The 27,240-nt window shown below is 45.4% G+C and overlaps 1 protein-coding gene across 4 annotated transcripts in view; it reads left to right on the plus strand.

The window, feature by feature from the left end:
- The window catches only part of ADAMTS17 (ADAM metallopeptidase with thrombospondin type 1 motif 17), a 345,249-nt gene that overhangs the window by 259,430 nt on the left and 58,579 nt on the right, over positions 1 to 27,240 (plus strand). For all 4 annotated transcript variants that reach the window (XM_086711412.1, XM_086711414.1, XM_086711413.1 and 1 more), the window contains 3 exons: positions 9,080 to 9,237; positions 12,127 to 12,286; positions 14,863 to 14,998. In XM_086711412.1, the coding sequence (XP_086567538.1) occupies positions 9,080 to 9,237; positions 12,127 to 12,286; positions 14,863 to 14,998 (454 nt within the window). The remainder of the gene's footprint in view (positions 1 to 9,079; positions 9,238 to 12,126; positions 12,287 to 14,862; positions 14,999 to 27,240) is intronic.

Raw genomic sequence — 27,240 nt, forward strand, 5'->3', positions numbered from 1 at the left:
CTCAGTCAGTTTGGGTGACCGACTTTGGCTCAGGTCATGATCTCACAGCTCGAGCCCTGAATTGGGCTCTGTGCTGACAGCTCAGAGCCTGGATTCTGTGTCACCCTCCCTCTCTGCCCCTTCCTCCCTCCCTCCCTCCCTCCCTCCCTCCCTCTCTGTCTGTCTGTCTCTCTCTCTCTCTCTCTCTCTCAAAAATAAATAGTTTTTAAAAAAAAATTTTTTTTTTTAAGCCTACGAAGAATTGTTCAACTGAACACCTCCTTGGGCACAGAAGTCCCTCTGAGTGTATCCTAAGCTTAGCTGCCAGCCTCTCCATTGGCCCTCTCAAAGGTCTGCCTGGTACTTGAGCACCAGAGTAGAGTGATGTGCTCTTTATGCTGCTGTGGGGACCAGCAGGGTGCTCAGAGCCTGCCTCTACTGCTAGTCCCCTGGGATGGGACATGCTGTGACCCGTGCCCTCCCGCCAGCCCTTCTCCTTCCTATGTTCTGTCTCAGGTTGGATTTCAAACTGGAGGTGGCTGATCTCCTACCCAGGTCCTTCTCCTGGGCTTTCTCGTATTATAATCTCCTCCGTCTGTGTTGCAAGGTGCCTTTTGAGATTGAAAAGAATTTATAAGACACCATCTCTCTCTCTCTGGCTTCAAACTTAAGAATTAAGTTGTTTTGGCTCAAATGAAGCTCCTGGTGAAATGCTTTTAGTTCAGCTTTTATCGCTAATTTTTTTATTAATTAAAATTTTTTTTTTCAACGTTTATTTATTTTTGGGACAGAGAGAGACAGAGCATGAATGGGCGAGGGGCAGAGAGAGAGGGAGACACAGAATCGGAAACAGGCTCCAGGCTCTGAGCCATCAGCCCAGAGCCCGACGCGGGGCTCGAACTCACGGACCGTGAGATCGTGACCTGGTTGAAGTCGGACGCTCAACCGACTGCGCCACCCAGGCGCCCCAAATTTTTTTATTAATTATATCATTATCCACATTCCTGCCTTTGCAGCTTCAGAAGGATCTAGGTCTTTCTTTGAAATGGTCTCTACTTGAGAAACTCCAAGTCTCGTTAGACAGACATAAAACAAACCTCTCTTAGGCAAGTTTCCAACGAAGACCACTGTCCTGTCACTTAAGAAAACACTTTGCAGGCACTCAGATAATCCTCACACATGTGCTTTGGGGAACGGCGGGAGTAGGGACAGGAGCTCTCATTCCTGAGTGCCCACACCAGGGCTCACCAGCAAGCAGCCGCCTGGGGCCCCTACTGTGTCCCAGGCAACCCTGTCACCTCCTCTTCAGATTTCTCTTCTGCCGTCCACTCTGCCTCCGTGAGGCCACCGCTGCTCCTTAAGCCGGGGTGGAACCTTACAGGTTCATACTCAAATCCGTCTCCATCAGCCCTGCGGTTTTTCCACCTGCCTGGCATGGACGCTGTCCCCGTCTAGCCTGGCCCCCTTCATTGCAGCTGTCTGAGCTGTCGCCGCAGATGGAACAGTGCTTATACATGCTTTCGAAAACAGCCTTGTGCTGCTTCTGGCAGCTTCCTTGGAGCTATGGCCTTTTTACCAAATTCTCAAAAAGCCCACCCCCGCCCCTTTCCTCCCACCTGAGGAAATTGGGTCAGCCTCACTGGCATCTGTCACCTTGGGTCACTCCCAGATGTTACCCTTTCCGACTGGTTCATCAGCCCTTGCCTACCTGGAAAGGACATGTCTACCCCCTGGGGTCACCAGGTGTCTTTGGGAGGCAGACATTGCCTTTGACCCTTATCTTATTCAAAAATCATAATCTCAATATCCCCAGAGCTGGCACAGTTTCAAGGTCAACTTATTGGCTGGCCAGCAGGTACCCCTGCAGGTGAGTCCCTTGGCTTCTGGTCCTGGCTTCTGAGATGTCCCAGCCCCAGGTTTCTGTCCAAAATAGGAACGTTATCTGTGCTTTTCCGTGGCAACCTAAGAATGACAGAAGGATGTCAGAATCCTTTAGATTGTTCAACTTCTGTAGTAAACACAGATGTTTTGCTGGAACCCACTTTAGGGCCAAGTAAATAGTGATGCTGCCCATGGCGGCGGGGGGGGGGGGGGGGGCGAGCTCTCCTATTGGCTCCTCTCAGATCCCAGAGCCTGTGGGCCACACATGCAGGTAACAGGAGCATCGATGTTTGTGGTTCCCAGTCACTGAGCCCTGCTTGGCTCTGTAGACCTGACCCCTAACCTCCCCCCATTAAGTACTGCAAAGTATTGCTTTTCCTATTTCACTGAGGAAGAAACTGAGGCTCCAGGGGTTCAGCAGCTTGTCCAAAGGTCCTCATTTCATCTGGGCCTGTGGCAATCCACAGAGCCTCCTGGAATTGCTCTGATGTGTTCCATTACAGCCAGAGATCAATAGAGGGAAACGACTTTTCCCTGGCTAACATGCGTTAAACCTGCCCATTGCTGTGACTTATTTATGTGGACTTCAAAGAAGCGAACCTCCAGCCCAAGGAAATTGGTTCAGTGTCTCAGGACAACTTCCCCAGAAGCACCGGGCCTCCTGCAGAGGGGGGAGCCAGCTTTTGTCTTCTTATCTTATTCATAAATTTTAATCCCAGGATTCCAGGGCCTGGTGTGTGAGCAAGGGCAAATCCGAAGGTGGTCCATGCTCATTATGTTTCTAAAGTTAGTTCAAACAAGCCTTGTTTCCACTCGGGGCTGGGTGCTTTGGAAGTCAACCCAGTGTAACTTTGAATTACTCTCACATTTGCTGGGAGCAGTTCCTGAAGAATTTCACCCCACCTACCTTCAGCCCACGCTGCCTGGCTTTCTGCTCAAAACCACCTGGAACAGGAAATGCCTCTGCAGTTTGCATCCACAGCTAAGAACAGAGCTGGCAGAACTGTGAGTGGAAATAAAAGGAACTGACTGGATGCCAGGATTAGAAGTAGGTTGACTGTGGGTCAAGTCTTCCAGTGGAATCCAAGAGGGAGAAGGACAAAAAAGGAGCAGCTTCTGCACAGCGCCATGCAAGAGGAGGGTATGGGGATGGGGTTGGACCCCTCGTGCCTGCCTCCAGCCAGCTATAAGGAGGAGCTGTGCCCTCCCATCAGGAACATCCCCATCCCCCCCACCACCACCACTTGCTCCCCAGTGAAGTCCAGGGACGATGTGTAGATGTTCACAGGGCAAAAGAAGGGCCCAGGGATGGAAATGGACATTTGCCACGTGACCTCACGTTCCAGGCCGTTAAGGAGGTTTCGTTCTTCACAGGTAGCGAGAAAGAGCACGTGCTCATCCTCATCCCTGCAAAAGTCTCTCCAAAAGCTGCCAAAAGGCTTCTAATGGCTCCTGAGCCAAATACACAAAAGCAGGCGCTGGTTCTATCTCAGACGGTGGCTTCAAACATCCAGCCTCTGACCCAGGCAGAACCAGCAAGCGAAACTTTGCTCCCCAGCGAATCCGAACTTCAGACAGCACAGATCCCATCAGGTCGCTCAGGATTTCCCTGTGTTCTGAACTCCATCGTTTGCCTGTCAAATCAAAGCATCTGTCTTCATTTCAGTAGCCCCTGTTGAGTTTCTAGGCCTAAAAATCTCAAACTGCCTACGACAAGGGGTGTCCTTGCCCATACCCATCGATGCCTCAGGATTGAGAAGGACAGGAACTTGTGGGGCCCAAAACTTGTTTAACTCAGGGGCCTTCTTTAAGAAAAGGAACGCCACATTATGTGCAAGGCCTTGGAAAGTATTCCTGCAACTTGGGGGGTGGGGGGGCCCTGGTGCTTCCTCCTGGCGTGCTCTGGCAAACCCTGCAGAGTGAAGGAGCGCGCTCAGGGTAGAGGCCGCTGCGATGGGCCAGGGGTGGTCTGCGATACCGCTGTCTGGAGCTGACGCGGCCCCAGGACATGGTTTTCTCATTGGACGCACAAGGAACCTATTTACTCACTGCTGATAATGATCTTGATGTTCGGAGATTCTCTGAGGCCACTGTCCCTCCCTTTAGAAGGAATCTCAGGTGCTAAATTCCGATTTCAGCAGGAAGTTCCAGGGTCACCGCTGGACCCCAGCAAAAACCTTGCAAATTTTGAATCTTGCTGACTAAATTACTCACCCGAAGTCAGTAGGTTTGAGGCGATCTCCATGCTTCTTGGGATTGCTGAGCTCCTACTTTTAACTCTGTGTTTTTCCTCCCACTGCAAAATTCACAAAGTATGGTCATCACGATCAAACTGTCCTGAGGATGGGGGTGCCAAGTGGCAGTTGCGAACCTACGTTTGCAGTGCCTGGAAGCTTGCAGCCGCCCGTGGAGGTGGCCACAAGCAGAGCTTGGACACGCAAAGTTTATTCATTCTGGGGACGTGAGAGCCCCACCCACCCACCCCCAAAGCTGTGATACTGGGAGACTTCACCAAGTCAGCAGCTCCACACCAGGCCCTCCAGAACAAAGACAGGCACTTCCAGAGCTCATGGGGGTGCCCTAGCAGCGGCATGTGGCTTGGAGGAGGTCTGCGTTCACTGAGGGCACACAGATTACTTGAAATCCTCCATGGTGGGGACATTGACCCCATGGGAGCAACAAGCACTCTAGATCTAGGCTTCTTTCCTAAGGGGGCTGGTTACCAATGTTCCACTGACTGACGTGTTCTTCCCCAGTCGGCTGCTGGCCTTGTTCTGGCATAGCCTGCTAGCCACAGCCTGCCCCCTCACTTCCTTTCCCCCAATTCTTTGACCACACCCACTCCTCCAAAGCAGAGGACCTCCTGCAAGGTCTCCTCCACCTACTCCTCTGGTAGGGGATCACCTCTGGTGATCGGAGGCTGATGAGCCCCAAGCCCCAGCTGTCTGGACATCTGTCCCCTGCATCTCACCCACAGTGGGTGCCTCTGCCAGCAGAAGCAGGGCTCCCCAGGCTGGCCCCCACACCTCTGCGCACTGTTTCTGTAGATGGTTTCATAATCATCTCCAGGTGTGCCCTCCCTCACTTTTCCCAGTCCTTCCCATTCCTGACCCCCCAGATGTTTGACTTCTGGCATGGAGGCCGGGTAGCTTTCAAGTTTTCAGTTTATAATTCACTAAGTCACTTTAAAGTGCTTCCCACAAAGGGTGGGGAAATGCACAAACAAGGCTGAGTGAGAAAGAGTCACCTCATCCTGAACATTAGTGTCAGACAGGAGCAGAGGCCTGGGAGACAGTTTAAGGCATAGATAATGTCAGACCTTCTAAATCTCTGGCTACTAAGCTTAACACTAGTAAGGATCCTAGTGTGGTTTCTAGGAGTCCACACTAGTAATCTTTCTCAAACTGCTCTGCCCCTATCATGGTTAGTATTTTTTTTTTTTTTAACTGACCTCCAAAAAGCAAATGTGAAAGCAAAACACAGTTCTCAGTTGCTGAGCATCAGCTTCAGGCACAGCTGGATCCAGGAGCTTTAAATGATATCATGGGAAAATATTCTCTCCCCTGGGCACTGCTGTCCTCTCTCAGTTGACCTTATTCTGGGGGCCTCTTCCCATGTACTGGTAACCCAGACTTACATCGAGTCTCTGGGCAATTCTGTGGTAAGAAGGCTGCTGCTTCCCAAGGTGAACGAAGTCTTGGGACTGACTCTCACTGTCCGGGGTTGGGTGATGGGTCCATGCCTGGAACTGGGGTGAGTTTGGGGTCTGCCCAGCATGGCTAGAGGAAGAACATATCCCCAAAGGCAACCCCAGGTTGTTACTTGAAGAAATAAATGCCAGACAACAACACACGATTCATAGCAGCCATAACCTGAGAAGAAGGTCAGGGCCCCAAGTCTTAAACCCAAGGCCCCAACCCTGGGCACTGAGTGGCAGAGTCAGCAAGTGCATGTGGGTAGGCCGCGACAAGGAGCACAGTCACCCCAGAGTGCCTCTGGTGTCTGTGTGGGCAGTGGGTTCTCTGAGATGGGCCCAAGCATGCTGGTGGTCAGCATGTAGCTCTAAAGACACTCTTCTGTTCATCCCTCTAACCCCAAGTTACAGGGCAGGGTGGGGGGGCAGAGAGGGGGGGTCTTGACATGCTCAAATCCCCCACCCCAATAACAGGAACACTGAAACTTCTCTCCCCTTCTCCACCCTCTAGAGCCACTCTTTACCTCACCTCCTTTGCCCAGCCAAACTTCTAGGGAAAAAGAAAATTCCTTTGCCTCCCTCTTCTCCACACAGAGCCTTCCTCTCTCCACCAGCCCACCACAGGAACATCAGTCATGGCCGCCCAGATCAGGATCCATGCCATCCAGTCCTTGCCTACCAGGCACTCCCAGGCCACTTCTTCTCCCTGCCTCTGCATTGCTTTCAGACAGTCTTCCCCATCTGCCCCTGTCCCTGTCCCCCGCACACACATATGGAGGCCCCGAACTCACCTCTGCCACAGAGTCTATGAAACTGTGTTGTGTTCATCCATTCTCTCACCTTCCATACAGGGAGCTGGCTGAGGGCAGGAGCTGTGTGCTTAGCACCTGCTAGGAGGCCCTCAGAAAAGCGTGAGGGGCTGACGGGGGGGAGGGGGTTGGGGGGGGGCATGTGTGGGTCACTCCCTATGCTTCCCAGTCTTGTTCTTTTGGAGACAGTTCTTTCTGAGACTCTGGCCCCTCCTTTGGCCTGTCTGCCACATCCCACCAGCCTGCACTGATTTCTGAAACCAAATTTTCATATGCATGTGCAAGAACCAATTTTCCAAACCTATGGAGAAATTAGAACAATGAACACCCATACAGGCTTCACCTAGATTCCCCAATAATTAACATAACCGGACACATTTGAGGCTGTTCATTCACTGGAAGCTTTGGAAATCTGCAAAGTTAGTGATTTTTAGGAGGGTATATGGAATGTGAGACCCTGTACCCATTCGAGCCTGGAATTTGTCCTCTTTAAAAACAAGGGTGACATTTGCCCATCTCGGCATTTTTCCTAAAACTCTAGACTGAGGTTATAGCCTAAGGAATATGGGGATTTATATAGCCAGAATGGTAAGGGTGCTGAGCTTGGTCTGTTTAGGTTCAGGTGTCTACTCGTAATAGCTGTGTGACTTTAGGCAGGTAACTTAACCTCTCTGGGCCCCCATTGCCTCATCTGAGGAAAGAGCAAAATGATCCTTTACCTTGGAGAGTTGTTGGGAAGGTTACATGGGTAAAAGTACATGAGGGGCTAAATCAGAGCACATGGCCCTTAAATGGTGGCTTTAGGTGGTGGCTGAGGAAGCAGAAATTGTGAGTATCCTGATACTCTCACTTCCTTTTAGGAGCCAGGAAATGTCAGTAGCAGGTAGAATTTCTTGAGGGGAAACATTTGATTCCAAGAAGTAGAGCCTTCTCTCTTCTAAGCCTTCCCTGGAGTCCTGTAATCCTCAACCGCTCGCTCTGCACAACCACCCTGGATATGAAACCCCAACTGGAAGTTGCTCTGCTGGAAAGCGGCCCTCCCTGTTTCTTTCTCAGTTTCTCTTGGCAGTTCCTATAAGCAAGGAGTCCTGAGCATGCATGTCCTCTGCGTGTGCCAGGAGAGCCTTGCTGGGCGGGAGTGAGGGCTGGGACCATCATGTCTTGGAGATGAGGAAGCAGAGGCCCAGCGTCTCCCAGGTGCTTGTGGCCTGGCCAGGACCGGGTCCAACCAGATCCTAACCCAGCCCAGAGCTCACGGATTCCGGGTTCACAGGAAGCCCCTTTTTGGCTTCAACTCTTATTATGCAAAATCGGTATTAAATGCAAGTGTTTTATTTCTGGCCTCAGTAAGCAGAGAAGAGGGAGCAGGGTAGAACGTGATTTCACTGATCGTGGATGGAGCAGTGTCCCCAAGCCATTGGGGGGCATCGGGGGCTCCAGCTGTATTTACAGAGATTGAGGCATTGCACTCTGGGTGCCCTGAAGTTTCATTTTTGGGGCGGCATAAGACTTGGTGTCACCTACTGTCATTTGCCACCTTCTCCTAACTGCCAGAGTAGTTCTTTGCTTTCCTAAACAACAAAACAAAACAAAACAAAACAAAACAAAACGGGCTTTCACCACAGAGTGCTCTCCTCATGAGAACGACAGGACTCCAAACCTAAGCGAGGAGACACTAACGAGTCACCGTCAGCCCTCAGACCATCATTCTGTGGCTTGTGTGGAAAAACCACAGTTTTGCTCCGGCCGATCAGCACACTGTTGGCTTTGTCTCTTCCAACACATTTTGTACCCGGTGGAGGCGTGAGCCAGCAGAGTGGACCCGAAGCCCACGGAGCCCTAGTCTCACAGCCCTGGTGGAGCTCTGCCGTCCTGTCTGTGGGCAGCCCGGGTTCCCGGACTCGACTGGGAAAGAGTTAAAAGAGTCACGGTGGTTTCTTGAGGAGGCATCCACTTTACTAGTGCAGGGCTATCAAATCCTTAAGAGAAGCCGGATTAAGCTGTAACTTTACGACTCTTCTTTTTTTATTTTTTCTTAATTTATATTTGAGAGAGAGAGAGAGAGATAGTGCACAAGCAGGGGAGGGGCAGAGAGAGAGACAGAGACAGAATCCGAAGCAGACTCCAGGCTCCCAGTTGTCAGCACAGAACCCCAAACGGGGCTCAAACCCATGCGCCGTGAGTTCTTGATCTGAGCCGATGCCGGACGCTTACCCAACCGAGCCACCCAGGCGCCCCTGGGCTGTGACTTTAAGAAGCCCCAGGTAGGTAACAGTAAAATGAGTTGATGCGTTTTGCTAAAGCAGCAAACCCCTCTTGGTAGGCTTGGGCACGTTAAGATAGAATTCACCCACCAGGCAGGAGACCCTCTCCCCTGGGAGTTTAGGAACGTGTGACTGTGCTGTGTTTGTCTCCACCCTCTGGCGCTCCTCCCCGCACCCCCACCGGGTGGGTGGATTCTGAGGCAGCCCACACTTGAAGAAGCCGCTATTGCCACCGCTCTTTCTCAGGTTTCTCCAGGTCCTGCGGCCCTTGGGCTGTTTGCCCCCTGTGAGCCAGGCTTCTGTTGCCGGTACACAGAAAACTCACCTTCTATCACTGCACGCCACCCTCCTCCCTTCCCCTGTAGAGGCGGAGGCTGAGACCTCTGCCCCACCACTCAGGACACCCAGACTGACTCCCCCTGGTTCCCATGGTGTCCCCTTTTTCTTCCCAGCCCTGAAAGACACCAGTAAGAGATCCATCAACAGCGACTGGAAGATCGAGCTCCCCGGGGAGTACCAGATCGCCGGCACCACTGTGCGCTACGTTAGAAGGGGCCTGTGGGAGAAAATTTCTGCCAAGGGACCAACCAAAATACCACTGCATCTGATGGTAACTTGCTGTGCTTTTGTGTTTGTCTTGAGCCTGGTTCTCCAAGGGGTCTGCTGGCTCTCTTCTTCCCTGGGACCTGGGGAGAGGTTCCCGGGAACCTGGCTCCTGGTGGGTTACCTGGCCACCTGCTGCTCAAGCCTCCCCCGCCCCCTCTCTCTCTCCATCTTCTCTTATCTCATCCCTTTTGCCACATGCCTGAGAATTTCCCCCTCCCAAAACTTCGCCCTGGCTCTTCACTGGCAGAGAGAGTTACCATCTTTTTCAAAAGGAACCGCCTCCAGGAAGGAAATACTTCGCCATGTGGCAGCCAGGGAGAATTGGCCTCATCGAGCAGACAGCCTCGCTCGGAGTCTGTGTTTTTATATCAGATGGCACAGATCCGCCCCACAGTTTGTATATCCACATTGGAAACTACCTTTTGGAAATGAACTGTTGACTCTCTTTCCAAACCAGCGTCGCTCAGATTTTCCAGACTCGGCTTGCAACAGGAGTTCGGGAATCGGGAAGGAGAACCAGGTTCTACAGGAAGATTTCCTCCCTGGGTAGTCAGCCCAGGTTGGGGCAACCTTGTCTTACCTCTGGTCTCGGGTGGGGACCCCGTGTAAACCACTTTATCATCGGTCATACATCCTTGTAAAAGCATTAAAGATCTCCAGAGGAGGGGATACCACCATTTCTTTCTCAGGGTCCAGAAGTTCTCATGGCTAACTTCTGATAGCTCATAATTATTGATTCCATGTCTCATTCCAAAGAACGGATTTTGTGGCAGCTTGTGCGTCTGTAATCAAAGCACATTTTGTCCTCTGTGCTTGCCAAAGTCTCCGCTTGGAAATTTTTTTTTTTCCTCCATTAATTTGCGGTCTCTGGCAATCTGCAGCCGTTCAAGGTTAGGTGACAGCCAGAAGATTCCCTGGCCACTTCTCAGGGAATCCCCTGAGGAGACCAGCTCTGCCTGCGAGCACGGGCACCCAATACAACATCACCCATGATGGCCCTACCCCTGCTACACCTTCTGATGAGATCAGAGTGAACTGGTTTCCATGCATGACTTCAACCGTCCTGCAGCCTGCCCGTGCAACCAGCACTCAGCCCACGAAGTCCACTGTAGACGCAGCCCTGCAAGTTTGATTTCTGGGCCCCAAGAACCTATACTGAAGCCACTGCCCTGCAATAGATTACTGGATTAGAACAAATCCTCCTGTCCTGATGTAAGAGGAAGCATAAGACGAGAGAAAAGCCATGCAGCACTGTCACCTGTTAGCACATGAATCTGCTTTATTATCAAACCCTAAGACGGGTATATTTTCCTTCTTTGCCCAATGCTTTCATCAACTGTAAGTGAACCGTCAGCCCATCAAAGCAAACGCGCAGCCTGGATTCATGAAGACCATGCCTGATAAACAAGACTCAACTGAAGTTCCAACCCTTTTTAATATTTATTAATCACTTTTCTCTCTTGAAAAATGATTACTTCAAGTTTTTAAATCCAGAAAGGAGACGTGCCCCTCTGCCTCTAAATAGAAGTCTGCTGTCCCCAAACTGGGGTGCATACATTGCCTGCAGGGTCGGGAGCGTCCATAAGAGGCACGGGGACCTGCATTTGAAACCAATTACACACTCACACACACAAATTATACGTGGCTGCAAAATTGCATGAAATTGGTTTCATATGGATTCTTGATTCACCAGTCTTATTCCCATACTGAGATAATAAAGATCTTTTAAAGAGGTTTTTTTATCTTTTTTTTTTTTAACTGGAGGCATTTTTCCAAATGCATTACTGCACGTCTGTTTCTTGGAGAAGTGGATGTGTATGCGGTTCAGGCTGCTCTTAGCACCTCACCCCCACCCCACCACTCAAGCTCTGGGAGGGGTGGGAGATGCTCAAGAGCTGTGCGGTCCCCTCCCCAGGTCCAGGCAGGTGGAGCACACTCCGTCTGTAGCTGTCTGCTGCTTCTCCAGGCCTGGAAGTGAACTTGAGAGCTGCCTTGACCCAGAAGTACCCACTGGTTCTGAGTCTAGCCCAAAGACACGTCACCTCCAGCCAGGCTCCCACAAGAAGGCTTGTTCTGCACCAAAGCATGTGTGTCGAGAAACAAAGCTGAGAGAGCACTTCTGTCTTTACAGGGCTTGTGATGCCTTGTCATACGAACAGCAGGCCCATCCATCTGCTCACTCACCAGGATTTCAGACCCAAGGGTCCCCAAGCTGCAGGATGGCTCCCCGCCCCTCACTTTGAGCTTTCAGCCTCGAGCCAGGCCTCTGTCACCCCGTGGGCATCGACATCCTAGCTCCTGTGGCAACAAGAAGGCTTGTGCGTCTTTGGACTCCTAAACAGAAGTCCCCAAGGCTCCTCTGCGGTGGGCTGTGTTTGCCCTTTAGCCTGCTTTCGATGTGGCAATGACCGGCGCTAGGGGACTGAAGAGTGATGTTCATTCTCAAAGTAGAATAACCCTACTTGTTCACATGCCTTTTTAGGGAAAAACAGTATGTTTGTGTCTTTCTTGCTGCAAGGGTAGCTTCGTGGGTGAGTATGTGGAAACAGGCTCTTTTCTCTGCACCGAGGGGGGCTTTCCACATAGAGTTCAGTGAGAGCCCGCAAATTTGCCTGTCTCCAAATTCCTCGTCCAAACTGGTCCTGTCTCCAATGGGAAGGGGCAGAGCTCCCTGCTGATGGTCCACATACACTCCAGCCCCTGAGTTGAGTATCTGAGGAACCCAAGACCCAAATAAGGGGGTGCCCCTAGACTGAACGTGTTTTGAAACCCAGAAACGAACTGGTTACCCTGGTAGAGAGACAGCCCCAAGGGCGGCCTGGTTTGCAAATTCAGCAAGCCCGGATGCTTCCGCTTGATTCCAGAATGGCCTTTTATTTTGCTGCTGATCCAGGTGTTGTTATTTCATGACCAAAATTATGGAATCCATTACGAGTACACCGTTCCTGTAAACTACACTGCCGAAAATCAAAGCGAGCCGGAAAAACCCCAGGACTCTTTGTTCATCTGGACCCACAGCGGCTGGGAAGGGTGCAGCGTGCAGTGCGGAGGAGGTGAGCATCCGGGGTCACGCGCCCATGGGGTGTGGGGTTTTGCTTAAGGAAGGTTGTGAACTCGAGGCACTCGGCAGCCAGTGCAGAGGGCACGAGAAGGGCTGGCCACGTCACCTGTATTTCCCAGGAAACTTAAGCACACCCCACTGAACTCTCTCTGCAAAACACTTGTGTAGCCTTCCAAACTCCTCCGTGTTGGAGCTGTGCCCCCAAGGCTGCTTTGCCTATGGCCCAGGGCCCTTGGACTCTGACCTGAGTGGAGGTTTGGCCGCTATGCAGATACATCACAGGTATGACAGGTGAGTGACCCTGGGGATGAACAGGATAGACCTTCACTTGTTACTGTTTGGTGGAAGGGAACCAGATGTGTTGCCCCAAAATACTCTTTCCTTTTTGCCACAGGTGTCCCACTACAGGATACAGCAGAAGGAAAAAGCCCCACGAGTCTGATGAAACATTCCGAGCATGAGTCCTAGCTGAGTCACAATTTGCTGCCATATATTAGCAAATGACTTATCCTATCTATACTAAAATGTTCTCACCTCTCAAATAGAGTGATCGGCCCCTATGCCTACTGCAGGGAAGGAACTGCCATACTGCAAAAATTAGTATCGGCAAAAGGCACCATATTCATTACGGGGAGGTTTAGGGGGAGCAGTAGGAAGCCATTCTGAACTCTTAGCCAGCAGCCCCTTGGGACAGGGTAATTTGTCACCTTGATAGGACACACAGCCTGGTGATGAGAGGTGGGACACAGGATGTATGGGTTTTTATGGGCACAGAGTTAGGATGGAGAGTTCACCTAGACTCTGGAATGCCAGCCCAGAGAGTGGGATGGCCCCACCAATACCCAATTCCACATGGCTATTGACGGCTAAGATGGTGTTTGTCAGGTATCTGATATGTAGAGGATTGCTTACCATTTAGTGACTTGTCCCATTTCTAATAGGTAGGAATTCTATCCATAACATCATTGGGCCATCAGACACTGCCAGGGCCAGCTGTGAATTCCTTCCTTCTCCTGCACATCTTGGCTAACTGCCCTTGCTGTTTGTTCTTAGCCTGTTCCTCAGGCAGCCCTGGCAGTTGGCATAGCTTCAGGAACCCTCATCAGCCCTGTCGTTGTCCCACTTTGCACTTCTCCCTAGGAACCCCCCATCCCTCAGCTGTCCCCCTGTGCCAATGTCCCTGCAACCTCCAAATCCAGCAACTCCCATATCCCTAATTGCCAGACTTTTTTCTTGGACAAACGAAGCATGGCCCAAATGGAGCAGTTAGCAGGCTCCCCTCAGCTGGGGGCGGGGGCAGGGTACTGTTCTGTCACTGTTGGCCCAGTGGCATTCTTTTATGACACCAGTGACTCTCAGGTTGTCAGATGACAACCGATGACTCACCATTGTCAGACCTGCAGCCAAAATGAAAATGTGGCTTGAGACGGCCCCATGCTTTCTGCACTCACCCAAGGCTGCAGTTGCAGGCAGTAACAGTTGATGGTGTAATTCAGGACTCCACACTTTTGAGGCATCCCTAAAGGACAAATTCTCCAGGAGACCAAGCGAGAAATCTGGGGTCCAAATAGTTGTCCTTGACATCCTCTTAATCTTTTATTGCCATACTTCCCAAATAACAATGAAAATAAAATACAGCTAACATGGAGTGTTAACCCTTGCTAGTCTCTGTTCTAAATACTTTATATGTATCGCTTAATTTTAACCATCCCTGGAACACCCTAAGGCACGGGGGTTAAATAAACCAGCCTGGTTGAGAAGATCGAGGCACAGAAGCATGGTGGCTGGCTGCTGATACGGTGATCCTTATGCTAGTGATGGAGCCAAGTTTGAAGCCAGGCTGCCTGACTCCAGAAACTACCCTCCCTGCTCCCTATCATCTGCCTCCGTGGCAAAGTCATGACCAAGCAGTGTGTAGGGTGCTTTGGGGACACCCAGAGAATGGCTACACCCATCTGGGACAACCAGGTAGTGAAGTTCCCAAATGCAAGTGATACCCTGGACAAGTAGTAGTTGGCGAAACAGATTCTCAGATTGGCTCGAGATTGCCTGCCTGGACGATGCAGGTCTGTGTGTCCTTCAGACCAGCCCCTCTGCTTCTCACTTCTCTCCAACACGTAGGAATTCTGTAATAGGGAGCCGTGATCTTCTGGTGAGGGCTGATGTACAGGTAATTAATCAAGACCAGACCTGCATAGACTTTAAATATCAAAGGAACGGATACAGAGATTGGCAATCTTTGTTGGAAATTAAAGAGCCAAATCAGAACTCTGGCCTCAATGAATCCCAAGCTGTCTAAGCACATAGCTAATCTGAGGTGTTGCCTCTTTCTGATACTGTTCTAGAATCTTCCTCCTGCCCCATGGTGCCCCTTGTCATGTCTTACACACCCTCATCCCTAACCTTATGGTTCTTTCTCTCTGACAACCAATAAAGCATTACAACAGCCACTTTAAAATGGCAAACTGATCAAAAGACGCACCTGAATGTTCCTCCATCCTCATCAATGAACGGCCTTTCCAGGTGTGTGTAGCCATAGCCTCTCAGTTCCCTGTGTTTGGTTTCCAGGGGAACGCAGAACCATTGTGTCCTGCACACGGATTGTTAACAAGACCACAACTCTGGTGAATGACAGTGACTGTCCTCAAGCAAGCCGTCCAGAGCCCCAGGTCCGAAGGTGCAACTCACACCCGTGCCAATCACGGTAAGTCACTGTGTTCTCAAACTTGGACCCTCCAGGGTCGGGGTAGAAGCACCTATGAGTTGGGGGGTGAGATACAGTTAACACCACAGTACCTCTCTCTGCCACGTTCTCTTGTTGTTGGCAAGTGATTTCTGCTTGCTCGAAATACTGACTTTCTGGCGAGAGGTCTGATAAAAATGTACAATCCTAGCTAGAAGGTATTTTTTAGCAGGCCACTAAGAATATCTCGTGCAGAAAAAATCATCACATGCTTTCAACTGATACATGTCAGCTCCCGCCAAGTTATTTTGTCTTGGAGAAAAAGGAAATCGAAGTCAGAGTGTGAGAACCCATGAGTAAGTAACACAGGTTAGTGTCTGTGGTTGATCTGTTTCAGTGGCTGAAACTAACACCAGTGAGTGTGGATCTTGCTGTACATTGTTTAGAACCCATCAGGAGGTCTGTTGCCAACCCCAGCTTTCGTGGCCATGTTTCTCATGTGCTCTGGAGTGAATTTTCTTGGGCTGTCAACCGAGATGAATTGTGTGAAACGTGTTTGTCAGTTAAGCCTCCTTATTTCCAGCCATTTCAGTGAGACTTTGCATAGCGCTGTGGTTGTTAGAGTGTGTAATATCACCCCTGGCCTCCCATTCTGCTCTGGGTTGCAGTACATGGTTTTTGTTTTGTGGTTCCCTGCATGTTTTTCTTTTATAAAGAAGCTGGACTTTTGACATGGCAGCTTTTTAAGACCAACTTGTGCCTCTCACCTGGTACAAAAGTTTCGCAAAGCATTTTGGTTTTCGTGCCAACCTCCTTTGCTTTGTCAAACTGGTAAAGTGTGTATGAGTGAGAGAGGGAAGATAAGAGGGAAAGCAAGAGGTGAGACTTACTCTGTGGGTTGTGTCTGGTCCATGGCAACTTAAGGATGAAGGTGGGTGGCAAGGGGAAATAGGTGAGGGGGATTAAGAGGTACAAACTTCCAGTTACAAAATAAATAAGACATGGAGATAAAAGTCGCAGCATAGGAAATATAGTCAATAAGATGGTAGCGGTGTTGTTTGGTGACAGATGGTGACTACACTTATTGTCGTGAGCAATATGTAGAATTATTGAATTGTTATGTTGTACATGTGAAACTAATATAGTGCTGTATGTTAATTATACTTCAATTTAAACGAAAGAATAAAATTCCACCCTAACACTGAAGGCCATGAGGAATGGCTCACTCTCAGAAGTCTCCCTGAGCATCTTTGGTATGAGCAGCCATCCCACAAATGCATCAATTGGTGAATGAATCAACCACACACACCCAGGACCAAAGAAGGAAGGCCTTGCCACCGTGAAGACTCAAAGATCAGACAGGTCACAGAGACAGCCCAGCTCTGTGACATATTGGAAAGTAGGATAAGTGAATCTAGAAGAGGAGAGGTCAGCATGGGCTCAAGGGCATGACGGAGCAAGAATGATCTTAGGAATCCATTCAAGAATCATTTTATTTTATTTTATTTTATTTTATTTTATTTTATTTTATTTTATTTTATTTTATTACATTTACTTATTTTTGAGAGACAGAGTGTGAGCAGGGGACAGGCAGAGAGAGAGGGAGACACAGAATCAGAAGCAGGCTCCAGGCTCCAAGCTGTCAGCACAGAGCCCAACGTGGGGCTCAAACCCACAAACCGTGAGATCATGACCTGAGCCAAAGTCAGACGGTTAACCAAGTGAGCTACCCAGACACCCTTTATTTTATTTTATTTTGTTTTATTTTCTGTGTGTGCAAGCAGGGGAGGGGCAAAGGGAGAGAGAGAATCCCAAGCAGGCTCCACGCTCAATGCAGAGCCCAATGCAGGACTCGATCTCACAACCATGACCTGAGCCCAAATCAAGTCAGATGCTTAACTGAGTGAGCCACCCAGGTGCTCTAAGAATCCTGTTTTAAAATCATTTATGTTTTCAAACTATTTTAGTGTCCAAATATTTCTAAAATTATGCACATAAGCCAAATAATATAAAACATGGAATCAGAGTTTCTCTGATTGAATTGAGACACATATGTGATGGGGAAGAGAAGCTCAGTGTACTCTTTCCTTCTTCATATCATAGTAGGCCCACAGTATCTCTGCAGAATGCCAACGAATAGAATTTAAATGATGGGGTTACTTTTATTGGACCACCTCTCAATATTCTTCGCTAATGATACTCCTAACTGTGCTGAGCACATAACCATCTTTGGTAGCAGTGTTGTCCAATTTGAAACGTGCTGTAAAAGTATACACCTGATTTCAAAGGTTTAATATGGAAAGAGATTGTGAAATATCTTAGTAATTTTTAATACTGATTACATGTTGAAATAGTTATATTTTGAATACATTGGGTTAAATGCAATATATTAGTAAAATTCACCAATTTCTTTTTAATTTTCTAATATGGATAATAGAAAATTAAAATTACATATATGGCTCATGTGTTAATTCTATTGAACTGCACTACTATAGATTAACATATCAGTCACAATGTTCAAGATACAGTCCAAAGTTACTAGACATACAAAAAAAAACCCAGAAACATGTGACCCATACATTAAAGGAAACTGACTCCAAGAGGACACATATATTGAGATTAATAGATAAGAATTTCAAAGCAGCTATTATAATTATGCTCAAAGACATAAAAAAAAATATAGCCACAATCAATGAACATATAGGAAACCTAAGCACAAAAAAGAGACACTCTAAAAGCAAACAAAATTTTAGCACTGAGAAATATAGTGTCTGAAATTTTTTTAAAAAAATCACTCGATGGGCCTAACAGCAGATGATGAAAAAAAAAAAAATCAACAAACTTAAAGATAGAAGAATAGAAATTATCCATCTGGAAAATGGAAAGAAAAGATTGTTGACAGTGACAGAGACTCTGTGATCTGTGCCATAATATCAGGCATCCTAACATAAATGTAATTAGAGTCAGAGAAGGGGAAGAGGGGAAGATTAGGGCAGAAAATAATCATAAACAATGACCAAAAATTTCCCAGCTTTAGTGAAAGACAGAAGGGAGGTAATTAGGTTATGCCTTGAGCATTTCAGCTAGATTCCAGATGAATCCAAAGCTCCATAACAAAGCTCTGTGATCATTACACCATATTACATGCAACACCTTTATGATTTTGCCACACACAGATATTCTAGGAAGGAACCTTGTTGCACTGTGAAACTCTAACGAGAAAATCATGTCGGAAAACACCTACAAAAGTCACATCACCAAGCATGAATTAACAAAGGTATAAACTCTATAATTCAGTGCTACGGAGCTGCTCTAAGTTTGGATGGAGAACATCGAGTGTGTGTGTGTGTGTGTGTGTGTGTGTGTGTGTGCGCACGCGTGCGCGCTCACAGAGCATTCTGACAGACCACAGGCCTGCAGTCTCACCGTGGTTGAACACAAGTTCAAGCCAAACACACTTTAGACTAAAAGTAAGCTCAGAGGCACATTTTTAGTATCTCCTTAGCACGAGGGTTAGCAAACTTTTTCTGTTAAGGGCTAGATAATAAGTAGTTTTGGTTTTACAGGCCACATAAGGTTTCTGATGTCTGTTTTTCTTTGTTTTGTTTATAACCCTTTTAAAAATGTAAAAACCTATTTTCAACTCCTGGGTTGTAGGAAAACAGTCTGCAGGCCAGACTTGGCCCCACCTTAGATTACTGCTTACCCTTGCTCTGCCCTCTGGGACTTTGGGACCACAGCCTCAGCATGAGCCCAAGTTCTAAAGGTACTGCCTCAGGAAATACGTGTTCTTATTACACAAAGAAGAACACGTTGTTATACCTAGTTACTTTTTATTGCCCAGTTGTTCAGTACTCTTTTTAAAAGCACCCAGCCTGGCGCGCCTGGGTGGCTCAATCGCTAAGCGGTTAAGCTTCCATTTTCGGCTCAGGTCATGGTCTCACAGTTTGTGAGTTCCAGTTCCATGTCAAGCGCTGTACTGACGGCTAAGAGCCTGGAGCCTACTTCAGATGCTGTGTCTCATTCTCTCTCTGCCCCTCCCCAATTTGTGCTCTCTGTCTCTCAAAAATAAATAAATGTAAAAGCACCCAACCTGACCCTAAGTGCACGGTACAACATCAATAATTCCCCTCATCTGGCATGTATTTGTTGAGTACCATCCCATTCACCAGGCCCTGTTCTAAGTACCAAGGTATTTAGAAGTAAGAAAGACACACAGGTTCCTTGTTCTCATGTGACTTGGTTTCTCCCTCCCCCTCTCTGACCTACCTTTCTGGGTCATCTTTTTTTCCTCTCTGACCCCCTTCCTGACTCTGTAAAATCATATGAATCAGACTTAAAGAATGAGTGGAGTTTCCAAGAGCAGAGGATAAAATGAAATTGATAGAAGACAGCACCTGAAATTTGTCTCAGAGCCTAGAAAAGAAAGCCTGGATGCCTCTTTTAGTCTGGTTTTATTTGTTGTTTGTTTGTTTATATTTTAAACCATCTGACTTTGTACTGATTCTTAAAGTGTGGACTCATGAAAATGAAGTGTCATGGCTTATCAAAGAATATTGTTTGAAGAAATGTGATCTGATAGATTTTAAAATTCCTATAAATCTTAGTTATATTTATTTATATTTAAGCACACAGATGCACACACATGTATGTATGTACACACATACATACACTATATATGCAAATGTTATATAGAGATATATACATATGCACATATGTATGTACACATACATATATTTGAACAATAAAACTTGAATTCTTGCATAGTGTGATCTAGTTGACCTGTCTTCAGAACATATAGCAATATGGACGAAGGTGAAGAAAAGTGAAGAGATTGGCCTCAGAAAACTAGTGCTAAATAATCAGAAAGAGATTTAATCTGTAAGTAAAAACTGGACCTTAGTGAAGGGGGTGAGTGTGGAGATGTATAGCATCTGGAGAATAAATGACTGTTTCAGGTGGGATGGGCATGACTGGAAGACAGAGCCTGTAACCTGGAAGGAGAGCCCAAGATCCCAATGGTGTAAATTTTATTGAAGGAGCCAAAATGCAACTCACTGTTGAATCTGGCAAGGTGAAAGAGCCTTTCTATATTATTGTTACTCCTTGACCTTTAAAACAACAGCAATGTTTGTCTTCTCCCTTATATTTTTCTTTATTTCCCCTGATCTTTCTTTAATTTTCTTCAACCCTCTTTTTCCATCAAGTTCCCGACAGTTTCCTTTACCTTCCCAACTGCACACCATTAGCACCTCTTTATTCTAATCCTGCCCCTAGCTCTGTGGATACTTCTCCCAAACCCTGCCATAACCATACGGAATCTGGAATCTGACACGCAGGGCAGATGGCCTCTCTCCAGCATCTTGCACACCAACACAAACACATCGGCAAATGTGGCCCCGACATTGGCAGGAGAGGCAGAAATCACAGATCAGCTCAGCTGTTATGACTGTGGCCAGCAGCCTTCACCTTGCTGACCACAGTCTGCAGGGAAGAGGCCCCACCATCATTTGGCATCCAAAGAGTAACACCGTGTGCCAGCTCCTTAAGACCCAGTCCCAGATAGTGCTGGAGTAAGGAGGTGGGGTATGACAGGGAGATGGGCTCATTCTGGAACACATAGCTCATGCTTCACCAGATTTAATATGTTTGCAGTCTCTTAGAGCTTATTGGCCACTTGCAAAGGCCATTCCAAGCTATTAGATGTTTCCCATAGTATTTATGATTTGAACTTCATCCCAGACAGTACATACTGTACTGTACATTGAATTACAGTGATTCAGAAAAGAATATCTAATATTGTACTGCCAGTTGAATTGAATAGTCATCTGTAAGGAAGTGTATTTGGATTTTAAATTTGTCTTCTTTGCTCATTATCTTAACCAGGTGTGCCTTGTTTTAGTTAAAATGGAATGGAACCCCTCCTGTTTTTATGAAAGCATATTCGTGTGTGTGTGTGTGTGTGTGTGTGTGTGTGTGTGATCATGACTTAAGAATGAAACCTAGAACATGTGGATCTTTAGACACAGCCAAAATCTGAACAGAAACATTGTTTAATCCATTTCTAGCCAGTCTAAAACGTTAAGCTTTTAAGTTTCCTGCTTTCTTGGAAAATAAAACAGGTAAATCTAATTGCCACATCTCTATCTACCATGCCCTGGATGTGGGAGGCCAGAGGAGGCCACCTTTGGCACTGACTGCCCCCTGTGGCAGAACAGGAGCCCATGATGCAGGACTGCTCATGGGCAGGAGGGCAAGGTCTATGGTTGTATGTTACTACAAGTCAACAGTGATAGCCTGGGGATCTTCAGAGTGGGACTCCCCTCTTTCAGGCTTGGCCCACTTTTCAGACACCTTAGCATATGTCCACAGGTCTACGATGAGGGGCACCCCACAAACCATATGAAATAACAGTGCCTGAAAAGGAAAGATAGCAAATAGCATTACTGATCTCTTACATGCCTTATCGGTATGGGAATGGTGAGGAGAAATTTAGATGGATTCCAGATCTGTTTTCCAACACTAATCAAATTCCAGAATTTCACTCATATTTAAATTAAATAGTAAAGCTTTGAAGCCTTTAGTTATTTGTTTAAATTAGGAAACATTCCAGATGGAGAAAGAGAAAGCATTTCAGAGTACTATTTTGAATTTGAAGATGCAATTTTCTTCTTTTCCACCATACTTAACCATTTGATTATTTGAACATCCCTGTCCTTTGATTATTACAGAGGACAAGAGAATTCCGAGATATGAGTTCCACAGGTAACAGAATTCTCCTGTCAAGAAATATTTTACATGTAGACCCTGGGGTCCATTAAAAGTCCTTCTCTCTTTCTGACTTTCTGAGTATTAAAATGTAAAGAGCATTGAGCACTCAATGTTTGCATTGATTTTTTTTTATGCTGCAGTTACAAAAAAGGACAAGTAAATTGCAAAGTTGAAACTCAGTCTGAGGAATAAAAACAAATACAACCAAGATCACAGTGAAGAAATGAGAGGGAAATATGTACTCTCCACGTTCTAGGGGAAAAAGAATACATCAGACCAAGAAGGAATGGCTCTACAGTGGGAGTAGACAATGAAGTATTTCTGACTTGTAGAATCTCTGGAGATATTTCAGAACTGAGGTTGGGGTATGCTTGGTGGCAGCTTCCCAGATTATTAGCCCCTTCTCATGAAAGCCACTGATGACAGTTCTGTGCTGGCTGGCTCTCTTACAGGAATAAATAGTCCATAGATATAACTGATTTTTTCTAGAAAAGTATTATTCTTTCCTCCTTATTTGTGTACAAAGACTTTTCGAAGTAAAAGGATGGAAAAAGATGTGTCACAAAAAGAAACCATAAAAAATCAGGAGTACCTTGGGGCGCCTGGGTGGCTCAGTCAGTTAAGCGTCTGACTTCAGCTCAGGTCATGATCTCATGGTGCGTGAGTTCGAGCCCCGCGTCGGGGTCTGTGCTGACAGCTCAGAGCCTGGAGCCCGTTTCAGATTCTGTGTCTCCCTCTCTCTCTGCCCCTCCCCTGTTCATGCTCTGTCTCTCTCTGTCTCAAAAATAAATAAACATTAAAAAAAATATATTTTAAATCAGGAGTACCTATACAAATACCAGACAAAATAGACTTTAAAACAAAACAAATTGCTAGAAATAAAAAGTATTTTATAATGGTATAGGGCAGTCCATCAAAGATATAACAATTATAAATGTGTCTGTACCTAATAACAGAGCCCTAAAATATACAATATAAAGAGAAAAATAGTTCAACCATATTAGAGACTTTAATGCCAGACTTTCAGTAATGGATTTTGAAACTAGAAAATATCAATAAGGAAGTATAAGACTTGAACAACACTATAAACCTACTAGACCTAAGAGGTATCTATAGAGCACTACCCAATGAGAGCAGAATATACATTCTTCTTATGTGCGTGTGAAACATTCCGCAGGATAGACCATCATCTAGGCCATTTAATAAACCTCAACAAATGTAAAGGGACTGAAATAATGCAAAGTATATTCTCTTACCTTAATGGGATAAAGTTAGAAATCAACAACAGAAAGAAATTTTGGAAATTTGCAAATGCATGGAAATAAAAAAAAAAAAAGCAGAAAACTTCCTAAATAACAATTGCATCAAAGAGAAATCATGAGGGAATTTACAAAATACTTTCAGATGAATGAAAATGAAGATACAACATATCAAAGTTAGACAATGCAGCTAAAGTAGTCCTTAGGGCAAATTTTATCGCTGGGGGTGGGTGGGTGGTGATATTTGAAATAGAGAGTAGAAAAACAATATAAAGTCAGACCAAAAGTTGATTATATGAAGAGAACAAAAATAAAACAATGACATTTAGCTAGATCAACCAAGAAAAAAAATGAGAGAAGACTCAAATTACTAAAATTAGAAATGAAAGAGGTTATAAGGGAATACTACAAACAGTTGTATGCCAATAAATTTGATAACTAACATAAAATGGACAAATTCCTAGAAAGATACAAGCTACCAAAATTGAATAAAGAAGAAATAGAAAATCTGAATAGACCCATAACAAGTAAGTAGATTAAATTACTAATCAAAAAGCTTCCCAAAAAGAAAAACCCAGGACCAGTAGCCTTCACTTGCAAATTCTACCAAATATTTAAAGCAGAATTAACACCAATCCTGCACAAACTCTTCCAAAGAAATAGGAGGGAATACTTCCCAGTTTATTCTATGAAGCCAGTATTACCCAGATAATAAAACCGGACAAAGACATCACTAGAAAAAAATACTACAGACCAGTATCTCTTATGAGCATTGATGAGGGGCACCTGGGTGGCTCAGTCGGTTAAAGTCGGTGGCTTACTCAGTATCAGCTCAGGTCATGATCTTTTGTGAGGTCAAGCCCCGCATCCACCTGTGTGCTGACAGCATGGAGCCTGCTTGGGATTCTCTCTCTCCCTCTCTCTGCCCCTCCCCCATTTGCATGCATGCTCTTTCAAAATAAATAATTAAACATTAAAAAAATATTGATGAAAAATCTTCAACAAAATGCAAGCAAACCATATCCAGCAACACATAAAAAGGATTATACGCCATGACCAAGTGGGTCTTATCCCAAGAATGCAGGGTTGATTGATCATTTGAAAATGAATTAATGTAACACATTATATCAATGAAATAATTTTTTAAACATGATTATCTCAATAGATGCAGAAAAAGCTGTTGACAAAACCCAAGACCTTTTTGTGATTTAAAAAAACAAACAAAACAAAACTCAACAAACTAGAATTGGAAAAGAATTTCCTCAACCTGATAAAGGGCATCTATAAGAAATCCACAACTAACATCATACTTAATGGTGAAAGACTGGATGTTTTTCCCCTAGGAACAAGAATAAGACACAATATTCTGGCCACTTCTATTCTACATTTTACTGGAGATTCTAGCCAGAACATTTAGACAAGAAAATGAAATAAAAGGCATCCAGATTGGAAGTGAGGAAGTAAAACTACCTCTCTTTACAGCTGTCATGATCTTGAATGTAGAATATTCTAAGGAATCCACTAAAAAAAGTATTAGAACCAATAAATTCAGTAAAGTTGCAAGATATAAGATCAATAAGCTAAAATCAATTGTATTGCTATACAGTAATGATGAACAAACCAAAAATGAAGTTTAAAAAATGCCCTTTACAATAACATCAAAAAGAATAAAGTATTTGAGAATAAATTTAACAAAAGAGGTGCAAAGCTCATACTCTGAAAACTACAAAACATTGTTAAAAGAAATTAAAGAATATCTCAATAAATGGAAAGACGTACCATGTTCATGGCTTGGAAAACCTAATATTGTGAAGGTGGAAATATTCCACAAATTGATCTACAGATTCAATGCCATTTCTATCAAAATCCCAGCTATCTTTATTGCACAAATGGATAAGCTGATCCTGAAATTCAAATGGAATTGTAAAGGGCCCTGAATAGTCAAAAAAAATCTTTAAAAAGAGGAACGAAGTTGGAAGACTCATACTTCCAACTTTAAAACTTACTACAAAACTACAGTAATCAAGATAGTGTGTTACAATAAAGACAGACATATAGAACATGGTATATATTTGAAAGTCCAGAAGTAGACCCTCACATTTACTGTCCATTGACTGTTGACAAGGTGGCCAAGAGGATTCAATGAGGAAATAACAGTCTTTTCAACAAATGGTATTGTGACAACTTTATGTCCACACATAGAAGAATAAAGATGGGCACCTGGCTCACACATATATGAAAATTAACCCAATGATCAAAGACCTAAAGAGCTAAATGTATAAAATTCTTGAAAGAAAGCAGGAAAAAAATCTTTATTATGTATGATTTATTAGATATGACAGCAAAAGTACAAGCAAAAAAAGAAAAATAGATAAATTAGGTTTAATCAAAATTATAAACTTATGTGCTAATAGGCTCCCACTGTGTCCTGAGATACCCTGAAATATCAAGAAAAATGAAAAAAAAAATTAAGCAAATGAAAAGACAACCCGCAAATGGGAAAATATATTTTCAAATCATCTATCTGATAAGAGCCTTCTATCTAGAATATATAAAGAACTATTACAACTCAATAATAAAATGACACATAACCCAATTATAAAGGATCTGAATAGATATTTCTCCTGAGGAGAAGGGGGAGAGAAGGAATTGGGGGTTGGTAGCAAAAAGGCATAGAGTTTCTTTTTGGCATATTAAGAATATTCTAGATTGTGGTAAAGGCCACTGAATTGCTGAATTCTGTGGCATAGTTATATCTCCGTAAGGCTGTTAAAAAATAAACACACAAGTGCACATTTTAAAAAGTGCAGGCTCTTTCAGCTCTAAGCAGAGGCCTCTAGCTGGTTCCCATGAATACAGAGGCTGAAGGGCCAGCCCCAACCCAGAACCCAGGTATCTCAGAATATGTGGAGCTCAAGACAGGAGCATTGGCTGAAACACCTTAGGTGTCACCTCTTAAACAAGCATCACCAGATCTTAATTTAATGGCCACCATTATCATGCATGGGCTGCTGATCTCTTCCATTCTCTCCCACTACAAAATGCCAGATCTCTCCCTGAGCCTCTGGTTTGAGATTCTTGGGTCAGATCATTTGATGGGTGCATTCAGTTGCCCTCCCATTGATCCTGTTTGAATTGACCTTTCCCCTCAGCTATCTCCCAAGCCTCCCTGTGTCCTCCATGCCTTTCCTCCAGAGAGCTTTCTAGTAAGATATGTGCCTAACATTGCTGCCATTCCCCAAACACACTGGCAAATGAGGCTGAAAGTCCTTTTCCCCATGCCAGCCATCATTCTTGTGGCCTTACCAAAAAACCACGCCCTATTATCAAATTAGTGAAGCCACACAAGTAAGCAGGCAGCGTTTTCAATCCTGAGGCAGTGAATCCCACTCACAAACTAGTGCTTTGCATTCCTCTCAATGGGGGATGGGGAATTTGGGGGTAACCACCTGTGTCTCTGAGCAGTGGCTTGTGCATCCATAACATGAAGGGAATAACTACCAGTTGGTACTCCATCACTTTATTTACTTGGTCATTTCTTTTTAGTATCTATACAATGTACTACCATGTTCCAAGTAGTCTAAGTAGCCAAATGATTTGATACTGGCTTAATAGCCCCCTATCCTACCTTCATCACAGAGTTTAGTACTGGACAAGATGAGAAAGGACTCAATAAACAGAAAAGGGAAACCAGTCTCTGAAACTAGGAGTCCCTACTTCAAGGGTCCTTCTAGAGCACACAGACTTGCCCATTCTCTTGGTGGCCCCTAGCCTACCCAGATCAGTCAAATACCACCCTGAGGAAAGCCCTGTCTCTCCCTTTCTTCTCACCCATGGCACCTCTTCTCCAAACCTCAAAGCAGAAACATCACAATAAGAATGAACAAACCGTGTACATGGTTGAGACAATTAAAATAAGAACTTGACATCCTCTGTGGTGAAAAATTGAGAGCTTTTCCTCTAAGATCAGGAACAAGAAAATGATGTCAACTCCCACCACTTTTATTCAACATAATTCTAGAAATCCTAGCCAGAGCAATTAGTCAAGAAAAAGAAATAAAAGGTATCCAAATTATAAAGTGAGAAGTAAAACTGTCATTGCAGATGACGTGGTACTACATATAGAAAACCCTAAAGATTCCACCAAAAAAAAAAAAAAAAAAACCTGTTTGAACAAATGAATTCAGTAAGGTTGCAAAATTAATGTACAGAAGTCTGTTGCATTTCTATACA

This window comes from Puma concolor, chromosome B3 (genome assembly GCF_028749965.1).
Source record: "Puma concolor isolate L17-30 chromosome B3, mPumCon1.1.hap2, whole genome shotgun sequence".
Classification (NCBI taxonomy): domain Eukaryota; kingdom Metazoa; phylum Chordata; class Mammalia; order Carnivora; family Felidae; genus Puma; species Puma concolor.